At 41.1% G+C, this 26,958-nt stretch overlaps 1 protein-coding gene across 3 annotated transcripts in view; it reads right to left on the bottom strand.

The window, feature by feature from the left end:
• prkcz (protein kinase C, zeta) overlaps nt 1-26,958 on the bottom strand; it is a 130,827-nt gene that overhangs the window by 75,145 nt on the left and 28,724 nt on the right. For all 3 annotated transcript variants that reach the window (XM_019349790.2, XM_005458774.4, XM_005458772.4), the window contains exon 4: nt 22,012-22,062. In XM_019349790.2, coding sequence (XP_019205335.1) covers nt 22,012-22,062 — 51 coding nt within the window. The remainder of the gene's footprint in view (nt 1-22,011; nt 22,063-26,958) is intronic.

Raw genomic sequence — 26,958 nt, 5'->3', positions numbered from 1 at the left:
TGATATTTATATTGCATGGTTTTATCCTCATATTTATATTATGTGTTTTAGTGTTGTTGTACCATATTCTTTTAATCCACTGTGGACTAAGCAGACAATTGTAGGCACCTGTGAGGTGGGGGTGTTTCCTGAGGTGGCCTATCAGCCGCCAGGCTGACCTGTTAAAGGGGATAGTGAGCGCAGAGACAAGAGGAGCGACGCACGAAGGGTGAGCAGGAGAAAAAGAAACGCGTGTAAGCCCGCACGTGTTGGAGGACCTGCTGCCTGACTGTGGGGTGCCACGAGTCGTTCGGCGATCCAGTCCCAACGGCAGGAACAGCAACAGTGGGTGGCGATGGCCGCAATTCACAGCAGGGCAGGGGTGCCCCTCTGCCTGCATCTGGCGGTGCTACGAGGGAGGCCGTGTTCAAGTGTGGAGTGGGGCGGGACTGTGCAGTGACGCGCTGTCAGGAGGAGACAGGTCTGCGACAGGAGCCCCCTCCTTGTTCTTCTGGCCGGCGTGGTTTCCATCCCGGAAGAGAAATTCCTCTCCTGTTTCAGATAAGGAACATTTGCCCGCGTGTGGCTGAACTGTGGGATTATGGGACTGTGGGGGGGAATTTTAGCATATGGGAGACATTTGTTTAGCTTTATTTTAATAGTGTATAGTTATTTCTGCCGGCAGGGTTTTTAGCGTATTGAGAACACTCTTTTTATTGTGTAGGGGGGATTTTAACCTGTATTTGTGATTCTGGCTGTGTTTTTTTTCATGGAAATAAATGGTGTGTGTTCAAAGCCAGCTTAGTTTCTGTGCCCTGAGCGCTGACCCACTCACTCCCCTTCCTCTTGTATGTGAACAGAGTTGGAGGTGAAGATTCATATCCACCAGTCTTAGCGGCTACATGTGCGATAACAAGAACGCTCCTTATGAAGACGGCAGTGCTGCTAAACATACACGCTGCTACACTGACTGTTTCCTATCTTATTATTTTTAGCATTACTGAGCTTCTATTTACTGATTTTGCAGCGTTTGTATTTGCAGCTCCTGCGGTTGGTTATACATGAGCTGTTTTGTACGTAACAGTAATTTTTTGGAAGAGCTTATTCTCTGTGTGAGCGAGGGTGGCTTCACACAGGGTGGGTGTAAGTAATCGTCTCACTGGGACTGACGGGGCCATAAACTGATGCCAAGCCGAAATTAGTATTAGTTTGGTAAAACATCCTGATGTTCTTGTGTACAATAGCACACAGACTGTAATTCTTTAAGACTGCATCATAAGATTTACTGTCATCATTGGAATAACTTTATCAGAACAAATGCTTATATTCAGTGTTTCAGTGAGACGTCCAGTCTTATAACAAACACAGCGCTGTCTCAGGGACACCACAATGCATCATTCTGCTAAGCATAGAAGCTACAGTGTGTTGGAGAGAGAACAATGGTGCTCTGCTGTGCCACAGTCCACGCTAACAAAGCTACCACTGAGAGTGCTTTAGTGTTGATAGATGTAGACCAAGGAAAAGTAAACACACAGGCTTCACCTGCTGTCATCTGTAACATGCTAAATCTGCAGTGTGTCTGACTTAAACCGGTCCTCTCACAAAATGAACAAAATTCTCTCACAAAATCCATTTTAAAAATCTGTGACTTACAAACCAGCTACTGATAATCCAGAAAATAAGCAGCAGATTAATTAAATGAAAAACTAAACATTAGTTCCAGCCTGCAAAAGCTCTTCACAATAATCAGCAGCAGGAAACACGTGCCCTGACCCTGACCCTGACCCTGACCCAGGACAGGTCATAAGATAACCTTTATTAGTCCCACACGTGAGCATCCTGCTACATCTACCCAGGCACCTCCTGCAGCTGCTCCATGGCTACATCAAGATTACGTTTTTAAGTATGTTTCCCTGAATATGTGTACCCTGAGTAACGGGTTGAGGAGGCAGCATTACACTGATATTAAACATCTGAATAATTCGGTCACAGACTACAAAACAATGGACACAAAGTACTTTGTGTGAATCTAAAGAAAAGATTCAAACGCTGTTCTTGTGCCTGAGCTGCTGATACTATGGGGGCTCTGGATTAGTCCCAGTCAACATGTGGCCAGATGATTAATGCTGCATGAAATTCAGCTCCATGCACTTCTGTCACTTCTCTGCAAATCAAATGCATCCAAGCAGATGTGGGGAGCATCCACATTCAGATCAATGGCAGAAAGCTTCCCAGCTGCTTCGTTAGAACAAGCAGTGAGAACATATGGGTGTGCTGCAGTGCAGCAGGAGGCCTGACACATTACTAAACCACTGATGCTATTTCTGGAGATGCTTAAAAGTGAAGAGGTGTGCTCAGAGTTGTGGGTGTGGAGCCCGGACATCCAGCTGTCCTTATTAGAGAAAACTACAGCAAACATCCTCGTTTGCTCTGAAGGAGCAGCTGAAATAAACGGTGACATATCTGTTAGGTTGCTTCTGCAGCTTACACAGAATGTCCTCCTGAGTGGACGATGAACCTCAGAACAGCCGAGCTTTGTAATCAAATCAAATTTCTAAATCCTGTTAACAAATCAGTTCATACAGAAATCCATCCATTTGATTGGACGGCAGTGAACCAGGTCAGAGTTTAAAGGATAAACTAAAACCTGAGCTGCATGTGAAGCACCTTCCATGGCCGGGGTTACCTTCGTTGATCTGATGCACAGAGACAGATAATACAAAATACAACTAATAGTTTCATCATGATGAAACTGAACCAGGTCGTTTTAGCCACATCTAAACAGCTGCACTGATAAACATCTGCAGGAAAAGAGATGTTTGCAAACCCATCTACACACACAAACGCTTATTATTACAAAAGTATGAGCTCATTCTCAGTTTGCTGGCAGCAATATGTCTTTAAAAAAGTTGGGATGTGGCAACAAAAACCAACAAGAAACAGCTGAAGGCAATTTTGTAACTAATTAGGTTAACTGGTGACAGGTTAGTAACATGATTGGGTATGAAAGAGCATCTTAGAGGCAGAGGTAGGCAGAGGTTCACCAATCTTCAGAAGACTGACAGTTTCAGCGTTTGGCTCGTCCTCTGTAGTATATAACAGCAGGATGCCAGGTGAATGCCTGTGATAGGCGGGTCCTCACTGCATAGAAACACTGCATGAGCTCAGGAACAGTTCCAGAAATCACAGTGTGTGAACATGTGTGACGTAACAAAGACGCTACATCATGTATGACCGTACAAGACACACGTTTAGGTTTGTTACTGGTTCACTGTATTTTATTACAGATAACGGTGACACTTTTCTGGGCACAGCTGTACTTAGTTATCTCTCTGCACATTTAATGATCGGTGTGAGTCTGACCTGAGCAGCTCCTTGGTGTATGACTGACACAGAGGTGTAACTGACTGATGTGGTTCACCCTCTCTGTCATGTTCAGCACGTCCCAGACTGAACTCAGTCATCGCTGGCTCCTGCTCTTTGACAGCTGAGCTCTGTGATGTGTGACTGTCACACTCACACACACTTTTCTTTTCAAACAGGGCTTTCAAATGGAACCCTGTACAGGACAACTGCTTAACTAGCCAACACAAAATGAGTGCGACAGCGTTACGATCACTCAGACCACAGCAAAGCTTGAGAAGAAGTCCACAGCTGGGTCGGGAAATACGATCGACTAAACCCCACAGAGTCACGTGCAGACCTAGTGCTGGGCGATATGACGATAGAAAAGTGTCTATCGTGCCATTTGTCTTCTATCGTTTCTAACCCTAATTTTATAAATTTTTACATAAAATATATCATTAACCCTTTACAACCGGTCGGAGCAGGCACGCTCCGTTTTGCCTAACTATTTTTAAATCCCTGTACAACTGGAACCACTTGAGGTAGCGCAATAATTTTTTTTGCATATGAAACCGGAGGAGTTGTACTTACATCTTATTCCATTAGCTTGCCCTAGGTCATGGTTTCCTTCCACATATAGCTTTGCAAAAATTGCATAAAAAGCACTTCCAGCAACAAAAACATAATATTCCAGAAACACGCTTTGCCGATCCGATCAGCTGTTCATAACACTTCCTACGTTGGAATATAAGTCAGCGCGACTATCACATGTCCGCCGGGGAGGCACCAAGATGGCGGCTTAAACAGTCGTGTTTTTTCAGGAGCTCCAAAAGACCGCAAAATTTGTTAAGTAACTTTATTCTTCTTCCACTCGAATTACAACTATGGATGCCCAAAAGATTATTAAGAATGCAAAGCTGCAATTTCTGCCGTCAAACCCCAATGTTAAGACATCTTCACATGCTAAAGTCAGTGACCATGGCTATGCTAGCACTGAAGCTGCCAACGTGGGCTTAAACAAGCGAGAACGGGGAGCAGACTCTGCGCCGCCAACTCCATCAAAACAACCGCCGGATGAGAAAAGAACAAAATCTTCAGAGAAGGAAGATGATATCTCCAATAAAACTATTTTTGAAGCCATTCTGGGACTTGAGAAGAAATTTGAAGTACAACTGGAAGATATCAAGGAACAAAACAGACAGTGCAGCTATGGTTGCCAGCTTGGCTAAGGCTATAGAGTTTAATGCTGCAGAGATAGTTGACTGCAAACTGAAAGTTGTTAAACTGGCAAATGCGAATGAACAGCTGCTTAAAGAAAACGAAGACTTGAAAAGAAGAGTGAGAGAACAAGAGCGCTACCGAATGAGGTGGTGCTTAAAGCTGAAAGGGGTGAAGGAAGACAAAGACGAAAACATTAGAGTGAAGGTTTTGCAAACACTTCAGAAGATTGCCCCTGACTTGAACTTAGAAGAGGCCGTTGATATTGTTCATCGCTTAGGGAAACGAGTTGATGGCAGAAACAGAAACATCATTATTCTATTCACACAAAGGCGAATCAAAGAAGAATTGTGGAGGCGCACCAAAGATTCTTCAATCTGCAAACAAGAAGGCATCAGCTTTGCAGAGATGTTGCCGCAGGAGGACATACAAGATCGACAGCGCCTATGGCCTCTGGTGGAGGAGGCAAGACGTGCGGGTAAACGAGCCTGCTTTCGTGGTCCACATGCCTTCATTGATGGACGCAAAGTTGAGGAAACACAGGAGAAATAAAAATGACAAAAACTGAAATAGTGGAAACTTGTTCGCGGTCTGAGGAGCTCAGCATTTAGTACTTTTTTCTTTTTCGTTTTTTTCCTCACGTGGTGAGTGACATTCTGTCTATAGTTCATGTTGAATGTTAACATTTGTTTTGGTTCTTTAAATGTTAGGGGTTTAAGAGAATCTGTTAAAAGAAAAGCCTTATTTTTGTACTGCAAAGGTCAAAAATCAAACTGTATTTTTCTACAAGAGACTCATTCATCTGATAGTGATGTATCTTTTTGGTCAAACCAATGGGGCAGCAAAATCCTGTTTAGCCATGGCTCAACGAGGTCGGGGGGTGTAGCAATTTTATTCAATAACTTTCCTGGGGATCTTGTGATACAACGGACTGACTTGAATGGTCATTGGTTGATTGCTGTAATGAGAGTTGAAAGTTTGTTTTTCATTTTAGTCAACGTTTATGGATATAATAATGAAAGTCAGAATAAAAATATGTTAGAAGATATAACTTTAAATATTTTTGAACTTAAAGGTCGATACCCTACGGAATACATTTTGATGGGTGGTGATTGGAATATGACTCCTGATGAATGGACTGATAGATGGCCCTCAAGGACAGGTAGACCACAAAAAAATAACCTAATTATAGATTTTTTGATAAACAACAATTTGACAGATATTTGGAGAGTAAGAAATCCAGGAATTAAGAGCTTTTCCTGGTTTAAACCAAATGGAGCTTGTAAATCTAGAATAGACTATTGGCTACAACATTCTTAACCACACTGTAAAAGTTGTGATGTCAAATGCAGCTCTTTCTGATCATTGCTTTATTGAACTATGCTTAGAATCGGAAATTAGACAATCAAATAAAAGAACTTATTGGAAGTTCAATGCCAAACTTTTACAAAATGAAGATTACTGCAACATAGTCAAAAAAATTATAAACGATATTATGGCTGACCGTTTAATTGTAGGATATATCAGTAAATGGGAATTCATAAATTATTAAATAAATAATTATTAATTATAATTATAATTATTAAATAAATAAATTATTCCAAGAAATTACTTATTGCTGTAGTAAAGATGATCTAAATAGCCAAGAAAGGAGTAAACTTATGGAGTTGCAAACTAAATTAGATCAGCTTTACCTAAATAAAGCAGAAGGAGCTTTTGTGCCAAGTGGATTGAGGAGGGGGAAAGAAATTCCTCATATTTTTTTTAATTTAGAAAAGAGCAGACAGAAAAGAAATTTTATATCTTCCCTGTTAATTGATGGCATTGAATGTGACGACCCTAAAATTTTGGAGAATGAAACTTATACATTCTATTCCAATTTATACTCCTCACACTTCTCCCAAGCAGATTGTGATGCCTTTTTTGATCAAATAGATAATCTGATCCCTAAAATTGATGAATCATTTAAGGAATTTTGTGAATCTGACTTTAGAATTGAAGAGTTAGATGCAGCTGTTAAGAAAATGGCACTTAATAAATCCCCTGGTCCAGATGGGCTTACAGTTAATTTCTTCCAATTTTTTTGGGGAAGACTTAAGGGAAATTTTATTCAAAGCTATACTGGCAAGTGTTGAAAAGGGAGAATTGATGTCTAGCATGAAACAAGGATTAATTACATTAATTCCTAAACCAACCAAAGATAAACGACAATTGGATAACTTAAGGCCCATAACTTTATTAAATACAGATTATAAAATTTTCTCTAGCTCAATTGCAACAAGGCTTAAACAAGGGGTTTCAAGTATAATTAGTGAGACACAATCAGGGTTTTTGAAGGACAGGAACATTCATAATAATATCAGATTGGTTTTAGACTTACTGGACTACAATGATCTAATTAGTGATGACAGTTTTATTCTTTTCTTGGACTTTTATAAAGCTTTCGATTCAGTAGAACATCCTTTTATTTTAGAAACATTAACTCGATTTGGATTTGGGGATAAATTTAGGAAGATAATAGATATACTGTATAATGATATAAACAGCTCTGTGTCGTTAGGCTATGGCACTGGTAAAAGATTTAGTGTTAAAAGAGGAATTAGGCAAGGGTGTGGAAGCTCTCCGCTGTTATTCATAATGGTTGTGGAGATGCTCGCAATTCTAATTAAAAACAGCAGCATTGCTGGAATTGAGATTATGGATAATCTTTTAATAATTAGTCAACTTGCAGATGACACTACTCTTTTCTTAAAAAATGAACATCAGATTCCCCTGGTAAAACAAATAATCACTACATTCTCAAAAGCTTCAGGCTTAAAATTAAATTTAAACAAATGTGAACTATTGGCGTTAAAGGAGTGTCGTTCACAATTACTGTACGATATAAAGGTGAAGAAGGAGGTAAAATATTTGGGCATCACAATTTCAAAAGATCACAAAGTCTTAGAAAAAGTAAATATTTCAGATAATGTTGACAAATGTAAGACAATCTTAAATAAGTGGTTACAAAGAGACATCACAATTTTTGGAAGAATATTGTTAACCAAAATGGATAGTTTATCTAGATTTATATATCCAGCTTACTCTTTATCAATATCAAATAAAGTTATTAAAACAATTAATAGCTTGAATTTTAATTTTATTTGGAGGAATAAGTGCCATTATATATCTAAAGATGATTTGGTTAAACCATACATTGAAGGTGGTGGAAATGCAATTGACTTTGATATAATGAATGGTGTCTTGAAACTTAAATGGTTAAAATCCTTCCTAAATAATCCACTCTCCATTTGGTTTTTTATACCAAGTAAGGTCTTTAACACATTGGGGGGGTATCGATTTTCTCCTAAAGTGTGACTTTGAAATTACTAAGCTACCTGTTAAACTCTCTGAATTCCATAAACAGGTCCTTCTTTATTGGAAAATGTTATTTAAACATAATTTCACTCCACATAATAGCCCAATTTGGAACAATAGATATATACTAATGAACAGAAAAGCTATTTTTATTCAAGATTGGTTATCAAAAGGTGTTTGGGCAATTGCTCATTTTGTAGATAAGGAAGGACATGTTCTAGAACATCAAGATTTTTGCCAAAAGTTTAATATCCAATGTTCTAAAAGTAAATTTAATCGGGTTATAAAATCCATTCCACTGTCACTTAAAAACATAGTTGTAAATGATATAATATATTCTGACATCTCCCCCAAGTTAAGGCAATTATATATAGATGATATTCGATTTTGTGATGTTAAATGCAATAATAAGTTTCTAAGATCTTCATTAAGGAGTCTTTATTCTCCAAATTTACTTAGACGTAATTACATATTAAAAGATTTCCAAAGGGAAGAAATTGAAAAAATAAGAATTGATTATATCGCCTTCCCTATCCCTCCTAAAGGGAAAGAAGTCCAATTTAAAATTTTGAATAACATTTACCCGACACATAGACTCCTTGGTGATAGATTCAAAATAGGAACTGGTAATTGTGTATTTTGTGAAACAGAAGAGGAGGATTTGGACCATCTATTCTTTTTGTGCAATTTTATACAAATATTTTGGTTGGATTTTCATACCTGGCTTTATTCCAGTGGGATTCAAATTACCCCATTTACCTTAACTATGATAATGTTTGGAGTGTTTTTCAAAGAAAAGAAAGCTAATTATGGTGTTAATGTGTTATTAATTTTGTGCAAACAATTTATACATAAATGTCGTTTTTTTAAGACCAAACCAACACTGGCTTACTGGAAAAACGACTTAAAACTGTTGGTTAAATCTTTGACTTTAATTAAAAAGAAAAAGGCTGCTTTTTTTGTTTCCTTTGTAGAAGATTTTGATTTAGTGAGTTAATAATTTGTTAAATTATGTGACCCCATCTTTTTATTTTCGTTTTCCTATGTATGAAAGTTAATATGTAAGGAAAGCTTATTCTCTGAATGTGTAATGGATGGTGCATTTTGTTTGTATGTTATCTTTACTAATAAAGTTTAAAAAAAAAAAAACTATCGCATGTCTGCATGTCTGTTTTTAAAAGTCATGTTTGACTTTATGCTTTTCTGTATCGTTTCTGGGATGCTTAGAAGTCAAATTGCACTGTTGGAAATAGTTTATTTTGATGCACATGCTGGGTTTTTTGCAAATTTGCATTATAATATTTATTTTCATTTTTCCTGTAGTATATAAAAATTGGTGTATCTCAAACATAAAACTATGAAGACACTCAAAATAAATTTCCTGTTGTTTGAAACTATTTTGTGCAACTTTTTTGTATTTACAGTTTTGAGCCTCTTAAATTTCTCTAACTAGAAATATATGTAAAAAACAAAAACGATTTTCAATTTTTTTCTAGTTTATTGCACTTTTTTGCAATTTATGTATTTACTATGGACTTAATGCATACATATTATTAAAATTTGGGCTATAACGGTTGTATTAATGTATAGCAACTTGAAATGCTCCCACAAATGGCTCCACAGCATGTAAAATGTAAAGATAAGCTCTGGCGGACTTGGTTCCATGGTAGGTCTTAAAGGGTTAAATAGCCTGTGGCAAATATATTAGTGTTGTCTTCTCACTATACATACTCTTAACTTTATGCAAGAGAAAATAAAGTATAAAAAAATGATATTTTTCGCAAAGAAACTCCGTCTTGTGGTTTTGCGACATGGTGCTGCTTTACGTGCACCCGGATTTGCGACATGCTTTACGGTAACTCAAAACAAAGACTGCACCCTCTCCACTCGCTGTTTACAGACTGCATACGTTCCAGATGACCACAGGTCAGGTGGTATATCGTGATATATATCGTTATCGTGATATAAAATAATTCATATCGTGATATTTTTTCCATATCACCCACCACTATGCAGAGCAATCACACTGCAATCAAAGTACAAAGATCACCTGGTACTTTTGTCCTGAACTGGAAAAAATGCAAGAATTCCTTCAGACTTCCCGAACAGAAGCTGATAACATGTAGAGGTGGAAAGTATTTATTTTCCAGATAGCTGATTACTGTTACTTCCTGATATACCTGCATGTTGTACTCCTTACAGTTTCAAAACACTTGCTGTTTTAACAGTTTAACAGATTTGAGTTTTTATTCCATGTCACTGTGCATCTTCCAACATCAAACATGTGGGCACAGTGACACATCTAACAGCAATCCCACTGATGCCTTCATCACCAGGGAAAGAGGAAGAAATGTCCCATTTATGGATCATCTATAGTTCGATACTCGAGGCTTAAACTGGGCAGCACATTTCAGCAAACACACAAACTGCTTGGATGAAGTTTGTCACAGTGTGTTTGCCAACATTAGAAGAATGAGACATAACTGCACTTGGAGTTGGAAAAGGCAGGATAATTAAGTTAGTTGTACTGTGATGAATCTACAGCAAAGCAGTCTGTGGGACTGTTCACAGTGATTGTGGGGTTCATGGTCAGAGCTGGGTCACATCAAGAACAGAGATCAATTTGGATTTAAGCTGATGATTCATTCACTCAATTCCATCTTTATACCAACTCTAGTAAAGAGACGCTGTGATTATAGGGAATGGAGAGGAAGAGGTGAGCTGATCACAGCCTGTATACAAAGAAAATCCACAAACTTAGCTAATTATAGGCCAATCTCCAACCTTCCTTTCATATCAAACATCCTTGAAAGAGTAGTTGTCAAACAGCTAACAGATCATCTGCAGAGGAATGGCTTATTTGAAGCGTTTCAGTCAGGTTTCAGAGCTCATCACAGCACAGAAACAGCTTTAGTGAAGGTTACAAATGATCTTCTTATGGCCTCTGACAGTGGACTCATCTCTGTGCTTGTCCTGCTAGACCTCAGTGCAGCGTTCGATACTGTCGACCATAATATCCTATTAGAGCGATTAGAACATGCTGTAGGTATTACAGGTACTGCACTGCAGTGGTTTGTATCATATCTATCTAATAGACTCCAGTTTGTGCATGTAAATGGAGAGTCCTCTTCAGACACTAAGGTCAATTATGGTGTTCCACAGGGTTCAGTGCTAGGACCAATTCTATTTACATTATACATGCTTCCCTTAGGCAGCATCATTAGAAGACATAGCATACATTTTCACTGCTATGCAGATGACACACACTCTATCTGTCCATGAAGCCAGGTAACACACACCAATTAGTTAAACTGCAGGAATGTCTTAAAGACATAAAGACCTGGATGGCTGCTAACTTTCTGCTTCTTAATTCAGATCAAACTGAGGTTATTGTACTCGGCCCTGAAAATCTTAGAAACATGGTATCTAACCAGATTCTTACTCTGGATGGCATTACCTTGGCCTCCAGTAACACTGTGAGGAACCTTGGAGTCATTTTTGACCAGGACATGTCCTTCAATGCACATATTAAACAAATATGTAAGACTGCTTTCTTCCATTTGTGCAACATCTCTAAAGTTAGAAATATCCTGTCTCAGAGTGATGCTGAAAAACTAGTTCATGCATTTATTAAAATCCATTTATTAAAATGTATGTGTAAAGCGCTTTACTTGGTCCCTAAGGACCCCAAAGCGCTTTACACATTCAGTCATCCACCCATTCACACACTGGTGATGGCAGCTACATTGTAGCCACAGCCACCCTGGGGCGCACTGACAGAGGCAAGGCTGCCGGACACTGGCGCCACCGGGCCCTCTGACCACCACCAGTAGGCAACGGGTGAAGTGTCTTGCCCAAGGACACAACGACCAAGACTGTCGAAGCCGGGGCTCAAACCGGCAGCCTTCCGATTACAAGACGAACTGCCAACTCTTGAGCCGCGATCGCCCCAATTTATTACTTCCAGGCTGGACGACTGTAATTCATTATTATCAGGATGTCCTAAAAACTCCCTGAAAAGCCTTCAGCTGATCCAAAATGCTGCAGCAAGAGTCCTGACAGGGACTAGAAAGAGAGAGCAGATTTCTCCTGTTTTGGCTTCCCTTCATTGGCTTCCTGTTAAATCCAGAATTCAAAATCCTGCTCCTCACATACAAGGTCTTAAATAATCAGGCCCCATCTTATCTTAATGGCCGTTTCACCTCATTAGAGCACTTCACTCTCGCACTGCAGGTTTACTTGTGCCTCCTGGATCCATGAAAGTAGAACAGGAGGCAGAGCCTTCATCTTCTGATGAACCAGCTCCTACCCTCTCTGGTTTTAAGGTTAGGTTTAAAACTTTCTGACAAAGCGTACAGTTAGAGCTGGATCAGGTTATCCTGTGTGTACCCTGAGTGTTTATACACCACTGTGCATGTAATTAATAGTTGTTATTATTAAGAAGAGCTGTGAAATATATAAGTGAGAAATATGCAAAGAAAAGATAAATCACGAAGCGGTAGACATGCACTAGTTTGAACAGCATTCAGCTGTCCTCAGCTAAGCACAGTAAAATTCTTAGGTCATTAAAACTATCACCATGGATGTGGGGAAAGTGTTCCTTACACTCACATTATCCGATGAACTGCAGGGGTTGGATAATGTGGTAACTGTACAGGATGGGTCAGTGTTTCCTGAGAGCCACCTAAACAGCTAAACAGTGTTTCTACTGCATTTATCAGTAAAAGCCTGCTTACTTTCTGCCAGGACAAACAAAGCTAGCAAGCTGCACAATGTGTGCCGGTGCAGTTGTTGTGATTGTGTTTATTTCCAAGGTACCAAAATTCTTCGTTCCTCAGCTCTGACCTGCTGTTGTGGGAAGGAGCTTGAAAAGCATCCCAATCTTTGAGGATTCCTTCTGCTGCAACAGCAACAGCTCCTCGCAACAATCAAGCATTTTAAACCATATTTCTATCAGGTATCAAACCTGTTGACAGTTGTCACCGGCACACCAACAACAAACCATTTGTCCTTTAATATGACAGCACGAAGTCCTGGCCTCATCATTCAGCAGCTGCAGCTTCTGATGAGCGACATTAAAAACACCAAAGGTTTTAAACCAGGACATGACATCACACCCTTAACCAAGGCTGGAGTTCTGGCCTAAAGCCTCCATTAGTTTGTGTTGTTATTATAACTGTTGCTGCAGATGCAGCTGATGTGCTGGTTCCACTGTGCAGCATGCAACAATAGATCAGGCTGCACTGTTGCTCTGAAGCAGTTTGTTCAGTCCTGCCTATAACACTGACCAACACATGCTACTCCATGAGGGAAACACTGGAATCCAAGGTGGACCCGGCTTTAAGAAGGATTTAAGATCACTCAGGGAACTTTTTTAATTAATACAAGAGATAATGATTGTTTCTGTTCATCTACATTATAGACATTAGACCGGTACAGGTTAGACTGGCACAGTCATGCTACTGAAACGAGGATACAGCCCACGAGCAAAGCTGGTCATAGAAAAAGATGCTCTGAAAAAACAAACAGACAAACATGATTTGGGGGTTTAGATTGTGGTTCATGTGAAACTGATTTGGTTCCAGTTTGAACTGAACTTAAACGTGTTTTTAAGCCCTGAGAATTTCATGACCCTGGTTCATGTATTTAAGAAGTTATAAGGGATCAAAAAAAGAGTCCTAAAAAAGGGAGCAGCGACTGATTCAGCTGCCCCGCCTCTGCTTTGAGCCCACATACGACTCTTTGAAGAAGTCTGTCAGTGAGCACAGAGGACAGTTTCCTTTCAGTGGAGGTCATGATAATGACCCTGTCACAGCCCAAATACAGTCTGACAGCAGAGGCTCAGACTGGTTGCAAACTTCATCCGTATTATCCAAACGATTAGGATGCAAACCTGAAGTTTCCAACTTATTTGTGCTGAAATATTACTCAGTGGCCTCTTTAGTTTGATTTGTTCACTGTTGATATTGTTAGACTTTATAAACTCCAGCTAGTAAAATGAAGATGTCAGATGGCAGAAGCATGAAGCATGTTGACTATACCTGACCTGGATTAGTTGGTCAGATAAAAAAACTTGACTTGAACGACTAACAATATGAGCTATAGCAGCGCTCCCCAACCCCCGGGCCTTGGACCGGTACCGGTCTGTGAGTCGTTTGGTACCAGGCCGCGAGAGTTGAGGCTCAGGTGTGAAATGTATGGTTTTCAGGGTTTTTATCGGTTTTCAGTGTTATTTTGTTATCGTTTTTATCGTTAACTCGGTTTTCCTGGGTCTTTTCACGTGTGTTGTGAATAAATCTTTTTTTCGGTACCGGCACTAGTTTTATTTTGTTGTATTTATCCGCGACACCTTTGAGGCAGTTTGAGGGGATAGGTTAATTGGATAATCCAAATTGTCACTAGGTGTGAATGTGTGAGTGAATGTGAGCGTGAATGGTTGTCTGTCCCTGTGTGTTGGCCCTGCGACAGACTGGCGACCTGTCCAGGGTGTACCCCGCCTCTCGCCCTATGACAGCTGGGATAGGCTCCAGCGCCCCCCGCGACCCTGGAAAGGATAAGCGGAAGCGAATGGATGGATGGATGGATATCCGCGACACCTTATTGCCGGTCCGTGAAAATATTGTCGGACATAAACCGGTCCGTGGCGCAAAAAAGGTTGGGGACCGCTGAGCTATAGCATAAAACCAGTCGTTACTTTTGGGTTGCCATGGAACTACATCAGTTTACAGAAGCAATCAGATTATATCGGTGAGCTGAGGCATCCCACAGGATTACATTAGTGACTTCAACTTAAAGCAAGTAATGAGTACGCTGAAAGTGGATTTTCAAAGCACCACCTAAGCCAGGGCTGATGAGATGATGTAATCCCCAAGTATGCCAGTACTCTGCCAAATCAATGCATTCCTCGTTATAATGTAAATAATACATCGGGACAATAAAGGGCTCAGTTTAAGGGACTATATTACATCAACAGTGAACCCTGTGCAGACTATCGCTCGACACTGTTTGTACATATTAATGCTAATCAGTATATAGAAATGCTATGAAGAAAGGCCAGCCAGCATGGTGATTAGGATCACACCTCCCAGCACTGACAGAGCCATCCTTGCCTTTAAGGTTCAATAATCAGTAACAAAAGGCAGACAGTGACAAATACACAGCCTTTAGTTTGTGGCCCGCTCTCTCAGATATCCTCTCACACTGATCTTTTAACACTTGGAGGTGTGTGCACATGCTGGGACTGCAGTAGCTGCACAATACCATTACACACCACATGCATCAGCTTCTAACAGCAGTGTGGCAACACAAAGACTGGAAACAGATGCCGCTCTGTCTTTAAATTAGGGACTCATTGTAGAAGAGTAACATGAAGAGGTTTCCTGCTCCACTGTCAGCCTGATGTTAAAGCAGCACTGCACTGGGCCACTTTAACCAGATTAACCACTTACAGGCTGACTGGAGCCCCATAATGCAGTATCAATGGGCCCTACAGAAGAAAACCAGGAGACAGCTGTTGTGCATGGTACAGATGATACTGACAGTCACGTTGACTAACCAGCACATCTGTTATTATGTAGCATTACATATCAGTGACTACACTGCAGATAGACAAAGCTGTTCAACCAGGGACGATCCATAAAGAGCTAATAATAGGTCAGTGTCCAGTCAGCAAAACTGGCACACATGACAGAAACTTCCAACAAACCTTCTGTGCCACAGTCCCACTCACAGTCAGAAATAGTTAGAAAGGAGGGATCAATATCCAGCATGACTCACGTTGCATAGAGCACAGCCACTATAGGCCCAAGCAGCCCAAAATGTTTCCAGAGCCACATATAGCCTCTGAGATGTAATACTCCCCTCCCAGCGCTGCAGAGAACAAGCCAAGGAAGGACAAGCTGAAGGCTAAAGTGCCTCGTCACTTTGGGCAAAGAATCATTCAAAGTCTGAGCGACTGATCAAGCACAGGAAGAACGTGCTGTAGTAACACCCACAGAGCAAAGTGTGCCTTTAAACCATGAGCACCGCTGTTTGGAGATGCTGTCCACATACATGCTAACCTTTCTATCTCCATGATATGGATGCACCTTGCTAATCAGCTGCACCACAGTCTCCTCAAACATTGTCAGTTTTCTCTCCAAAAAACAACCTGGTGGAAAACCAGCGGTAACATCACAGCAGGGTGTCCACAGTGGACACTAAATACCAGGACGTGATCACCATGAAGCTGCTTTGGATCCTCATTCTGCCAAGCTGCTCAACCTGGTGACAAATACCATTGTTGCTATGTGACTTTAACTATAATGTCTCCAGACAGACTGTGACCCAAGTGCGTGTTTACAACCTGAGATAACCCCGATGATGTCACCAAGTTCATTTTCTCAGATTTGATAACGCTCGTGCACACACAGACAGAGACACTTCCAGCATTGTCATGTAAGCCTCAGATGTGCGTGCATTATTTGACAACATACACACAGAGAAAATGAAGATTTGGGGCTTTTTAGGACGTTGATCCTGGAGTGAGCATACATCCTGTGTAAGGGACAGAGAAATACTGACAGGTTTGTGAAGGTCACTCTTAGCATTAACTGACTGATCACCTGGCTTTAATTGTTATTGCATTTTATATCAGTGACATTTCTGTCAGACAGAGACACAGTCTCAGTCACAAAGGATTAGTTTTCCCAGTCAATCTAGGTTAAGAAATCCCAGTGCATCCAGTGGAACAGAGCTCTGATGTGTCAGTCTGCATCGCTGCCATTAAATCACGTTGATGTCACTACAACACCTCTGAATCTAAGCGCAGCACTAGCAGACACCATAACAATGCAAGCCCTCCACTCACATGTAAAGCAGCACTATGTCACCCTCGTCGGCAGGTGTAGCCTCTCGTTTAAGTGGCACACAGTCGGCCCTCCTTGGCTGCGGTACGGCGCACTAACACTGCCCTGCTAGCGCTGTTAGCAGCTTACATTCAGTCCTTGCCTGCTGTGCGTAGCCCAATTGGCTATAACGCAGAAATCAATCACACATCCTCGTTATGGATGAAGATGCTCGGCACAGATCCATTGTCTCTGTGCTGTGACATGGAAGCACAGACTGATGAAAAGATGGATGGGTGGAAGGATGGATAGCTGATAAGATAGCTCACCGCCCGGTGTGCCTTCTCCTCTCTGTCCTCCTCTGTCAGCACATAATCCACGCTCAGTGTTCGTGAGTGTGTGTGTTCATGTATGTGTGTGTATGTGTGTGTGGCGAGCTGGCGAGGATACACACTGCTACATCCCTCTGACGATCCCTCCCTCTCTCTCTCCTCTCTGGGATTTATTTCATTATTTCCTCCCTCTGTCGCACACTCGCCCCCCTCCCTCCCTCTGAGGTATTCTCCTTGCTCTTCACAAGGCTCTTTGATTCTCTCGCTCTGTCTCTTTCTCCCGTCTGCTTGCAGAGCTCGTCCTTGATGAAGTCACATCTCAGCCATGTTTGGTTTTTTGGCTTCAGCAGGCAGAACAAGAAAGAGAGAAGCAGGGAGGAAAACGAGTGCCCGTGTTGGAGCTGATGTCTGTACGGTACAATGCACCCGCCCTCGCTCTCGCACCACATCTCATGTCAACCTATGTGTCTTGTGTGATGCAGCAGCTCGAGGCTCCTCCCTAGCCAGACAGCGGTGCCACAGAGAGAGGGAGGCACTAGGGTGGTGCGGGGGTTTGTGCTGGGAGGAGGGGGGATGGGTAGGGCTTGGTGGTGGTGAGGGAGAATGCTTTATCACAGAATCTGGTGCAAGGCAGGGCAGCCTCCATCCACTGAGCACATCATCCGGGATTTCAGTGCCTCCTCCCACCTTCCATCGCTCTGTGTGCACAGAGGGGAGTCTGTTTCCTCTTCACACACACGCACACACACGCACGCACACGCGCGCACACACACACACTTACAGAAAAAGAAAGCCAGCTGCTTTCAAGCGGAGCCTCGTCTGTTGTTGTCAGCACAGAGCTTCACATTAGTAACATGTTGGATTTTCTTGGTATCATTTTGGTCAATTTACCAAAAACCACAGAGTTTTATAAGGAAGTCAGCTGAAAGCCATCTAAAGTTTCCAGGTTTGATCTGAGAGGAAACCAAAGGAGAGCTGCAGGTATTACACTGTTAAGACAGGTAATCACAACGACATGGAAAAACCCTGCCAGCCTGTTCTCAGAGAAATGTTGATGTAGCGGCCACTGGATGGATTTATTTAATCCAAACCAATTCCTTTATCTTACCCAGGCTCCAAACCATAGCAGGACACATGATATTAGAGGGAAATCCCAATAATCCCCAAGAGCCCCTTCATCTGGAACCTGGAATCTGTGCAGGGAACAATGAATTCTCAAGACGACCAAAAGAGCAAAACACAAGGAGCAGAGTCACAAAGTCAGGCCTCAGGTGTCCACAGAGCTTCTGACAACAGCAGGATTACAAACGAACACAAACTAGGCACACTTTCATTAACAGCAGTGCTGGATGTAACCCACTGCAAGGTTTAATTATTCAGTTCAATTCAATTTTATTCATATAGCACCAACTTTCCACCTGGCTGAGATTAATAAGAGAGCCAAAAACAGAAGATAGTTATTAATGTAATCCCATTACATTTTCTGTAATAAAGTACTGAAACTCGCAAACAGCCATCCAGTGCTGCGAGCTACTGCGCATACGGCATGCTAACACAAAGCTCGTAGCAAACAACCCAAAGCTAAATATGTGCAAACTCAGGCTCAGGAGCCAAAGGATGAACTTCAGCAGATAACACGATGAGCAACACCGGCTGATCCCAGCGCTCCTGTCTACCAGTATCCTCACAGTGACAGCTGCTCTCACCTGCTCTTTGGGACAGTTTTCAGTGTAACGAGTTGTATAACAAATTACTGTCTCTAGAAAATAACTATGCAGAACAATTACATTACTACTTAAAAAGTATCAAGTATATAGCTTTTCTCATACCTTTTGAGAATATCTAAACCAAACCAGGCTGAACCAAAGTTAAAGACATGCAGAACAGAATTACACATAATTATAAATCAGACAAACAAGAACAAAGTCCATGGCTCAGTCCCACAACGGAAAACTGGGAATTATTTTAAAGCATTTTGTTCGATGTGAACAAAGTACATTCAGTTTATTAGCTACTACCAGTGCTGTCAGTGCTGAGTCTGCCTTGAAAAACAGACACAGTCTAAAAATGAATGAGTAACAATGTTTCCCTGCTTCCTCATTCCTATTCTGTCCTCCTCCCTTCAGAAGAAAACAGCTCAGTCCTTCAGTCCTTGTTTCCTCCCATCAACATCAGCACTACACTAAGGAGGGTTAAATGACACAAAGCCCAACAGCAAGCCACAATTATTACAGTGTTAATGTACATTATTACATGTGCCCACAGGGTTAACCAGCACAGCTTAGAGCACAAGAGTAATCCAACTCGGTGTGTGTGACCCTGATACAGATCCCTCATTACCTACCTACAACTGTGGTCTTCACACTGGTTGCAGTGGTATGGCACAGGACAACAGCACAGGGCTCACCTCCCATCAAACACATACACACAGGCTTTTCTGCACATGCACACTCAGGAGCGCCCAACACCAGCTGCTGAAACATGCTGTCACAGCAAATAGGCAGTGAGGGAGTGTAGCAGCAACCTGACAGTACACTGGTGGGGATGGGGAGACAGCAACGGTGACGACTCCACACATGAACTCAGCAAAAACTCAAATGACACAGAAACATCTTTGCAGAAAAGCTTCCTGGCCGACACGTCTAAAATAGTTCTGCATGTGTTACACGGACAGGATAAACTCTTAACTCTTGGTTACCTCAAACCGCTTCTCTAGTCCAACCATAAAATCCCCTCATACACCAAAAATATTCAGTTAAGGTGCTTTCTTACTGAAATCCATGTTTGCCATATCATGAACTGGTCAATTCTTCAGGAACCAGCTGATGATCACCCTTAAGAAGTTTCTTAATACTACAGGGTGGGCCATTTATATGGATACACCGTAATAACATGGGAATGGTTGGTGATATTAAAGTCCTGTTTGTGGCACATTAGTATATGTGAGGGGGAAAACTCCTCAAGATGGGTGGTGACCATGGTGGCCATTTAGAAGTCGGCCATCTTGGATACAACTTTTGTTTTTTCAATAGGAAGAGGGCCATGTGACACATCAAACTTATTGATAATGTCACAAGAAAAGCAATGGTGTGCTTGGTTTCAACGTAACTTTATTCTTTCATGAGTTATTTACAAGTTTCTGACCACTTATAACATGTGTTCAATGTGCTGCCCATTGTGTTGGATTGTCAATGCAACCCTCTTCTCCCACTCTTCACACACTGATAGCAACACCGCAGGAGAAATGCCAGCACAGGCATCCAGTATCCGTAGTTTCAGGTGCTGCACATCTCGTATCTTCACACCATAGACAATTGCCTTCAGATGACCCCAAAGATAAGAGTCTAAGGGGGTCAGATCGGGAGACCTTGGGGGCCATTCAACTGGCCCACGACGACCAATCCACTTTCCAGGAAACTGTTCATCTAGGAATGCTCGGACCTGGCACCCATAATGTGGTGGTGCACCATCTTGCTGGAAAAACTCAGGGAACGTGCCAGCTTCAGTGCATAAAGAGGGAAACACATCATCATGTAGCAATTTCAAATATCCAGTGGCCTTGAGGTTTCCATTGATGAAGAATGGACCCACTATCGTTGTACCCCATATACCACACCAAACCATCACTTTTGTTGTTCCAACAGTCTTGGAGGGATCCATCCAATGTGGGTTAGTGTCAGACCAATAGCGGTGGTTTTGTTTGTTAACTTCACCATTCACATAAAAGTTTACCTCATCACCGGTTACTGCGTTCACCAGATATCAACACAATTTCGATCCGCTCCTCACGTGTTAACCTCTTCGACATGTCAATGGCTGTGAACAAAGAGAAACTTGTAAATAACTCATGAAAGAAAAAAGTTACATTGAAACCAAGCACACCATTGTTTTTCTTGTGACATTACCAGTAAGTTTGATGTGTCACATGGCCCTCTTCCTATTGAAAAAACAAAAGTTGTATCCAAGATGGCCGACTTCTAAATGGCCACCATGGTCACCACCCATCTTGAGGAGTTTTCCCCCTCACATATACTAATGTGCCACAAACAGGACTTTAATATCACCAACCATTCCCATTTTATTACGGTGTATCCATATAAATGGCCCACCCTGTAGAGTGTTTGATGTTCAGAGACTTGCATGTAGGGCCCAAAATCCACAGAAATGAAATATCAGCCAGAACATTAAAATATTCTCACGTTGCAGTTTGGCAGGGCACAGACACACAGGAAGGTGTTCACGGTGTCTGGCAGCAGGTATTCTGGGACATATATGGACTGGGTCGGCTCTACACACCGATCCACTGCCATCAGCTGGGACTGAGATCTAGGGTCAACACCACTGCTGCTTTGTTGTGTTCCTGTTATACTCCCCACAGAGTGTATACAAGAACACACACACACTGATGTCAATGCACGCTCAAATCGCCACAAAGACTGAAACACACATGCATGGACTGAGATGCACACGTTCATTTTTTGCTACAGTAATGGCCCACGTGTCGGATGGAACTGCAACAACAACAATGACAGGAGAGACGAGGTGCTGCAAACTAAAGAGCTGAAAAATCTCCTTCAAAGCAAAACGGGTCAACACACCTGATTATTGAGACAGACAGCACACTGCAGCTGTGGAAACAAAGAAAATGAACACGTGGATATTAGGGCTGTCAACGTTAACATGTTAACGCAGCATCAGGATTAATGCGATTCGAATCTTTAACCCGTCTGCAGCGCAGCACGGACAAACTTTGGACACACTGCCTGAAATGTGTTGACTGAGACATTTCAGGGATCTCGGGCTACATGTGTCACAGATTTGAATCATGATGACACGTTAACGTTGACAGCCCTGCTGGATATCTGTGTGTCCAGGTGTCACGTGGACACATAGATGTCCCAGGGCATCCACTCTCACTTGATCTCACAGAATGAAAGCAGAGCTGGTTTACTCACTGTCTTCTCCGGGGCAGAGCATTCCCGGCTGCTCTGGAATACTGGGGAATACTGGAAAAACAGGAAAGGAAAACAGACATTTATTGTTGTCCTCATACCAAGTAGCTCAGTTTGTTTTGTCAATGGAACCAAAAATGTCATTACTTATATTTTTTAAAAAAGACAAATAATTAAACATTTGACAACCAAAACTTAAAACAATAATTTTTTATGACCACTAAATGAAAACAAAATAACAGAACTCGTCTATTTTTATACATCTATGAAGTCAAACTGCGTTCCTCCTGACAGCGAGATGGTTTCCACCCAAAGTGGGTGGGTTCTTATACAGTGCTTCCTGCCTGAGCTCTGAGCACAGGCTTTTATACAACAGGCCTCGTTCACCCATTCACACCTTTTCTAACATTCACACTCCTTTGGATGCATCAGTCAGAAACTTGGGGTTTGTATCGTGCCCAAGGGTTTTTGGCAGCCAGGTGTCGACTCTACCTTCTGAGCTACAGCCACCCCGTTAATACAGTTCTAAAAAAAACAGTGTGGCATGCATTAAAGTAATATTTAAGTAATCTTATCTGATATCAGTATTTACAGCATGGACAGGTAAGCTTACACCAGTAATGTTATTTCAGTCAGTCTTAACTAGGGATGGGTATCGTTTAGGTTTTATCCGATACCAGTGCCAAATCGGTACTTTTGAAACGGTGACAGTGCTTAAACAGTGCTCGAACCAGTGCTTAAAGAAATGAGAACATAAACTTTGTCCAAAAACCTCTTATGTTTTTATTTTTAGCCGTCTCTTTTTTTCTACAAAATGATAAGAACGGTTCAGCCCCACGCACAGGGCGATCCGTGGTAACTCGCTAATGGAGATTTACCACACCCACAGTAGATGTGCTTGGTGTGAGGTCTTGCAGCAAGCTATCAAATACGGTGCATTTCTTTTCATTTAATTGATTATTTCTCTGCAATTACAAACTCTGTGCTTACAATCTTGGTATCAAAATAAAGCTAACACTTGTGAAATGTCATCAGATGTGTAAATATTGAAGCAGATATTACTGTGTCAAAGTTACTGAGACTGGAACAAAGAAAAAGTAACTAGATTTTATCCTCACCTATTTTTTTTTTAATTTTAGCATATAACCCTTTTAAAAATATGCCTCAGTTCACATTTCATTGCAGAAATTCAGTAACCAATGTATAAACATCATCTGTGCAAAGATTTATGTTTTTAAAGTGAAACAGTGAAAAATTACAGCGCTGTCAATACATGAATATCCAGAAGTTGTACAAAAATATCCAATTTTGGCACACAATTGGACACCATGCCAGTTGAATTTTTTTAGGTATTTAAGAGCAGAAATTAATTAATTTTATTAACATGCCTAAAAATGCTTTTTTTTTTTTTAAATACATTTTTGAAGAATTAACCACACATTTACATGGTAATGGGCCTTTTTCTGCCGTGTGCATGGAGCGCTTAATTGGCCTCTGGCCCTTTAAACTCTGAGGGGCTACAACTTTGGTTTCTTTTGGTCAATTTGCATGATTGACACTGCTTTTTAATTGTTTGAGCCAATAGAATCACAGTAACGATGCCACGTTCACGTTATTTCAACCAATCAGACGTTCCAAGGTTGTTGACGGAAAACAGCTCTGATGTGGCTAGGTAGGCGTGATAACTGCTGATAATCACGTGGCTACCGGCTACCGGCGAAAGTAATGAGGAAATCTGGATGGTAAGCCAATTTCTGTCTTAGCGCATTTGCACCGCTGTGTGTTTTTGTGGTCTTCTTTTGTGGCTCATTCAGTGAATTTTGGTCAGAGTGTGGTGAAACTTGGTGTTTGGAATTGGTGATAGCTCTGGAAGATAACCAGTCTTTAGCCGGTTACATGAAGTCTGGAGAATTTCTGGATCGCCTTGTTTGTTTAGCAGACTTGTGCGCATTTACATAACTGCTCGTGTAATCATGGCTTGTTTTTGTTGAGTTTGGTGGTTGTAGAAATGGTTTATATGAGATTTTAGCTGAGATTCAGAGGTTTCTGTGGATACCACACATGTCTGGACTTATATTTCTCACCCCGTGTTATAACCGATTAAACGTGATCTTCTCCTTTTTGCTCCCGGTACCGGGGCGTGGGGCTTAAAACACTTGTTGCAGGCTACTGAGTTTGCATCTTTTGCTGTGAAGTACAGCAAGACTTTTGACCCCCTGGCCTTGGGCATTTTTAATCTGTAGCTCTGCTCTAAAAGAACTACGTACCTGGGCCCGCCTACTATCCTTGTAAAGGTAAAATGATTGGCTAGAATCCAAAGTGTATGACATCTCATGAAAAAAAAAAAAAGCACCGAAAAAAAGCACAGATATGTGCGCTGCTTTTCGGTCTGGTTACTACCATTTATGTCAGAAAAGATACCGGTACCCATCCCTAGTCTTAACTCAGAGGCCTGAGACTAGGGGTGGGTTTTAATAATCGATTCATCGATTAAAATCGATTCTGGCTTGGATAACGTGAAATCGATTAATTAAAATCCTGAATCGATTTTTTACTATAAATTTATTTTGCAAAACGCCAGAATCTCAGGTGAAACCTCACAAAATTTCAACAACCACCAAACAGCTAAGACAGTAAATGAGAGCAGGTACACGGATTCTGCACAAGGACGTAAACACTAGGGCTGGGTATCGTCACTGATTTCTAGAATCGATTCAAATCCGATTCACAAGGTCCCCAATCGATTCGATCCACTATTCGATTTAATTCGATTCGATTCAATTCAATTCAATTTAAATCTACACTGTAAAATGTAATATTGTGTTTAATTAAAAACATTAAATAGGCTGAACTCAATTTTTATCAATTTGTTATTAGAACTCAATTTAAATAAGTTACCAGTACTTTTTATGCAAAAACGCTGATAAACTCCATTTATTTGAGTTGTCTTAACTTAGAAAAACTAAGTAAGCTGGAAGTTTTGCTTCTCAGTGCGGAAGGATGAAAGATGTGTTTTGAAAATGCCACGTGACTACCGTCCTCCTCCCTCCCGGATCAGTCCGCATGTTCACGGTGCATTTTTTATGGAATATGTTGAGCTAACCTGGAAGCATCAGCTCAAGATATTATTGTTGTCATTGCTGTGGATCTTTACCTGATACACTGACTTGGTGAGTAAATGTTTACTCTTATTCAAACTGATTTTGTGGCTTCTCTTAGTTTAGCACCAGGTTTAAAATCTTGCTAGCTAGTTAGTGTTAGCCTAGCATTGCTGCTGCCGCTGGGCTCATGTTACTTAAAAATTAACACCACAACCTTAAAAACCTTACATAAAACTATGTCGGTGAAATTTTCTGTTGATTGTTTGAAATAAATAAGTGAGATAAGAGCCCAGACAAAATTCTTCGGGAGGTGCAGCCGTTAGGGGTGGGGTAGGTGTGGGATGTGGGGGGTGGATAACAGAGCTCTCCGAAAACGTGGAAGCACTTTTGCAAATATGTGATATTTTGATAAATTAAGTAGATATTTGAGCATTACACAGCTACATTGTCGCCTGAAAATATCCAGGAAATACCCAGGAAGGGTAGTCTGGGGAAAAGGAGGATCGCATTTGTCGGCCACGGTTGTCGGAGCCTGTGCGTACTTGTAAGCGCGGCAATGGCGGAGGAGCGCCGCTGAAAAACTTAGTACTTTTTCTGGGTCACAAAATAAACTTTTAAGATATTTTCAGGCGAGAATGTAGCTGTGTAAATTTCAAATATCTGCTCGATTTATCAAGACATCACATATTTGCAAAAATGCTCCGACGTTTTCGGAGACATCTATTTTTTTTTCATGCTTTGTGGCAGCTTTAGAACATCTATGGCATCTATTAATGTCAAATCTAGCCTTTATTTAACAACATAAGCAAACTCTATGTTACAGTGGTTGCACAGCCATTAAGGATCAAATCAGTTTCTGAAAAATGTTCTGTTTTTTCTCCCTCTGCTTGCTTCTTACTGTCTTTGAGGCTCGGGACCAGCACTCCTGTTGTTGGACAGAAAGACATCAGTAAGTATTTTGGTTTTCCAATATATTTGCAACTGTCAGTGACATTTATATTAATCAGGCTGAACTTTAATCATACTTTAGATCAGCCTGTTTTACTTATTGTTTTATTTGTGCTTTGGTTTGGGGAAGTTGTTTCTTTACTGATCTTTTCCTGTCTTCTGTTATTAGACTTGAGATATGACTGCACTATGCTGTTGCTGTGACTCCAGTTAATTCTACAAGACATGCTGTGTAAGTAAACAAACAACAACAGTTTGGTCTGCATTTCTTGAAAGATCACATCCCCCAAACTTAGTTTAGAGGGTCTACACTGTATATAGTGAAGTCTGCAAGTTTTCTAACAGCAAAATCTGTTTTGTGCCCAAAATCATTTTCCACATCATTAGAATGAAAGTTATTGGCCATGTTTGCATAGCCCTTTTTAAAATGATGCTTTCATGACATCATTGTGTGTTACGTGGTGGTCAGGGCTATCCAGACTGACAATTGGGACATTGAATGTCACCTCTCCGGTGGGGAGGGAGCCTGAGATTGTCTAAATTGGAGTCTGTTTTATACCAAATGCAGAAAAAAATGTTTTAAGAAAGCAATTAAGTTCATGTTCCAAAAAATATGATTGTTTGCTTGCAGGACAACAGGAGAGATGAGTCCTCCGTCACAGATGGTGTGGTCAGTGAAGATGGTCGCCTGCAGGTTCAAGCTCATTGCATCTCCAACCCACATCCACTGCCACTGTACTTAAGGGAAGTTAAAGACTTTCTTCTGCACTTACATTTGGATCACCTCGATCCATGATAGTCATTCAGGCAGTAATGCCTGGACTGGAAACAAGCATCCTTAAAATAATACAACATTCCAGCTCATGTGTTGGAATGGAAAACAAATGTGTTGTTTAAATTA

The sequence above is a fragment of the Oreochromis niloticus genome, linkage group LG20 (assembly GCF_001858045.2).
Source record: "Oreochromis niloticus isolate F11D_XX linkage group LG20, O_niloticus_UMD_NMBU, whole genome shotgun sequence".
Classification (NCBI taxonomy): Eukaryota; Metazoa; Chordata; class Actinopteri; order Cichliformes; family Cichlidae; genus Oreochromis; species Oreochromis niloticus.
This window is presented reverse-complemented; position numbering and strand designations above follow the sequence as displayed.